A 1859-nucleotide genomic window follows, 5' to 3' on the forward strand; every position below is an offset into this window, starting at 1 on the left:
CAATTTAAAATCACCAACACACAACAACTTATAATAACCACCAACACACAATTTAAAATCTCAAGTAACGCTTGTGCACCACCTTTCCCCAACCGTAGGTGATGTGCCTTATCAATGTAGTTACGACAATCTTTTTCCCCAAAGGGTACGTTCTCAAACCCACCTGCATCAGTCACGATAGCTTGGAAACTCTTATTCATCCGTATGCCAGCCTCATCATTTGTATCAAAAACCCTCTTAACGGACTCACTAACTTCTCTATTGCATCTGAAAAACCTGGATTTTCTTGGACTTAGCACATGATTGTGTGTGTTAAATACCGATGTGACACACAACTTCTCATTCTTCAACAATACATTCATCATTGCCTTGCAGTCTGTCTTGCTTGTTGGCCGAGGCTTAGAGACATTTGACGTCCGATTCCGTGCCTTGCCACCACGAGCACATCCTAGAGTGACGTATTTGATAGTCCCATCCTTCTCCCTTTTACTCCTCTGTGTCATTATCCCAAATCCACATTGTTTACCGTACTTTTTATAGTAAGCAACCAACTCATTTTCTGATTCAAAGCACATCCCTGCCTTTGGCTCCTCAGTGATATCACACCCTGTAGTAGGCTCCGTGGATAGTGTCTCGAAACTGCCAGCCTCATTGGTATCAATAGTATTACCCAAAGAGGCAGTATATTGAGCTTCAAATTCTATCGAGTCTAGGGATGCATCACTAGTTGCCTCGACAGAGTGACTTTGTTGTGCCTTATTTTCCTGATATTTAAAAGAAAACAATTATAACGGATCCATATCTGTTGTGGAAAATGAAGGATACATAGTACAATTATGTGGAAAATAAACTCATCACCTCACTGCCACATGAATATGGGTTGGCATTTGTAGAATGAATAAATGCTGGTAAAGCGGAGCACGAGCTACTAGCTACACTAGAGCTAGCACTGGTTGTATAATTAGGCATGGCAGCGGAACTAGGCATGGCAACGAAACTAGGCATCCATGGATATTGCTGCAATTTACCAAAAAAAAAAAAAAAAAAAGATTAAAAACTCGAAATCACACTAAGTACATGAAAACTTGAAATTATCACCTGATTGCTCCATGGAAATGGGTAGGCAGTTGGAGGAGGTCCCATCATTGGTATGGTGGAACTATACAACGCAGCGGAACTACTCAAGGCAGTGGAACTACCTGATTGCTGCAATTTTTTTTAAAAAAAAAATTATAATTGAACAAATATTCAAGTTCATAAAATTGGTGTCCATGTACTACTTTACCATCATCATCACCTGATTGTTCCATGGATATGGGTTGGCATTTGGAGGAGGCACAAAAGATGGTACCCACGCATGAGACATTTGACCGTAGTAACCATGCATGTAGTTAGAAAAATCTGGATAATGTGGTCTCAATATCTCCTAATATAACACACAATAATGTTAATCAACCCAAGTTGACATTGACTACACATAAAATAAACACACGATAACTATTAAAATAATATTACAATACCTGGGTTGATGGATTTGTGACAGGTGATGTTATGTGAGATGTGTCTTCTTTCTCTTTCCCCATCTAGACAATTCAAAATAGAATATTGAAATCTTGTATAAATCTAGAAAAGTGATAACCAAAATGATAATGCAATCAGATTGGGAAAGCAATTTACCATCTTCACATCCCTCTACAGGAATATGCGTTTTGAACTCATTTTCTAGCCAAATTCAGAAACTCTAGTATTTTTTTTTTCCTTTTTCTTTCCCAATTGCAACAGTTTTGTTCTTTTACTGCTGAATTGTAGTTATCTACCTTTGGTACATAAATATAATTTCTTCACTCGTCCAAGTTACA

The 1859-nt window shown here is 38.1% G+C and overlaps 1 protein-coding gene across 1 annotated transcript; it reads right to left on the reverse strand.

The window, feature by feature from the left end:
* Positions 1 to 49: 49 nt before the first annotated feature.
* Positions 50 to 1338, reverse strand: LOC109019000 (the record flags this gene model as incomplete). The annotated part of the gene is made up of 4 exons (XM_035686939.1): positions 1298 to 1338; positions 1099 to 1206; positions 859 to 1017; positions 50 to 764 (listed from the first exon to the last, which is right to left on the reverse strand). Coding segments are annotated over exons 2-4 (922 nt in total), but the record flags the coding sequence as incomplete, so codon positions are not given.
* Positions 1339 to 1859: the final 521 nt, after the last annotated feature.

The sequence above is a fragment of the Juglans regia genome, unplaced genomic scaffold (assembly GCF_001411555.2).
Source record: "Juglans regia cultivar Chandler unplaced genomic scaffold, Walnut 2.0 Scaffold_20336, whole genome shotgun sequence".
In the NCBI taxonomy this organism is placed as follows: Eukaryota; Viridiplantae; Streptophyta; class Magnoliopsida; order Fagales; family Juglandaceae; genus Juglans; species Juglans regia.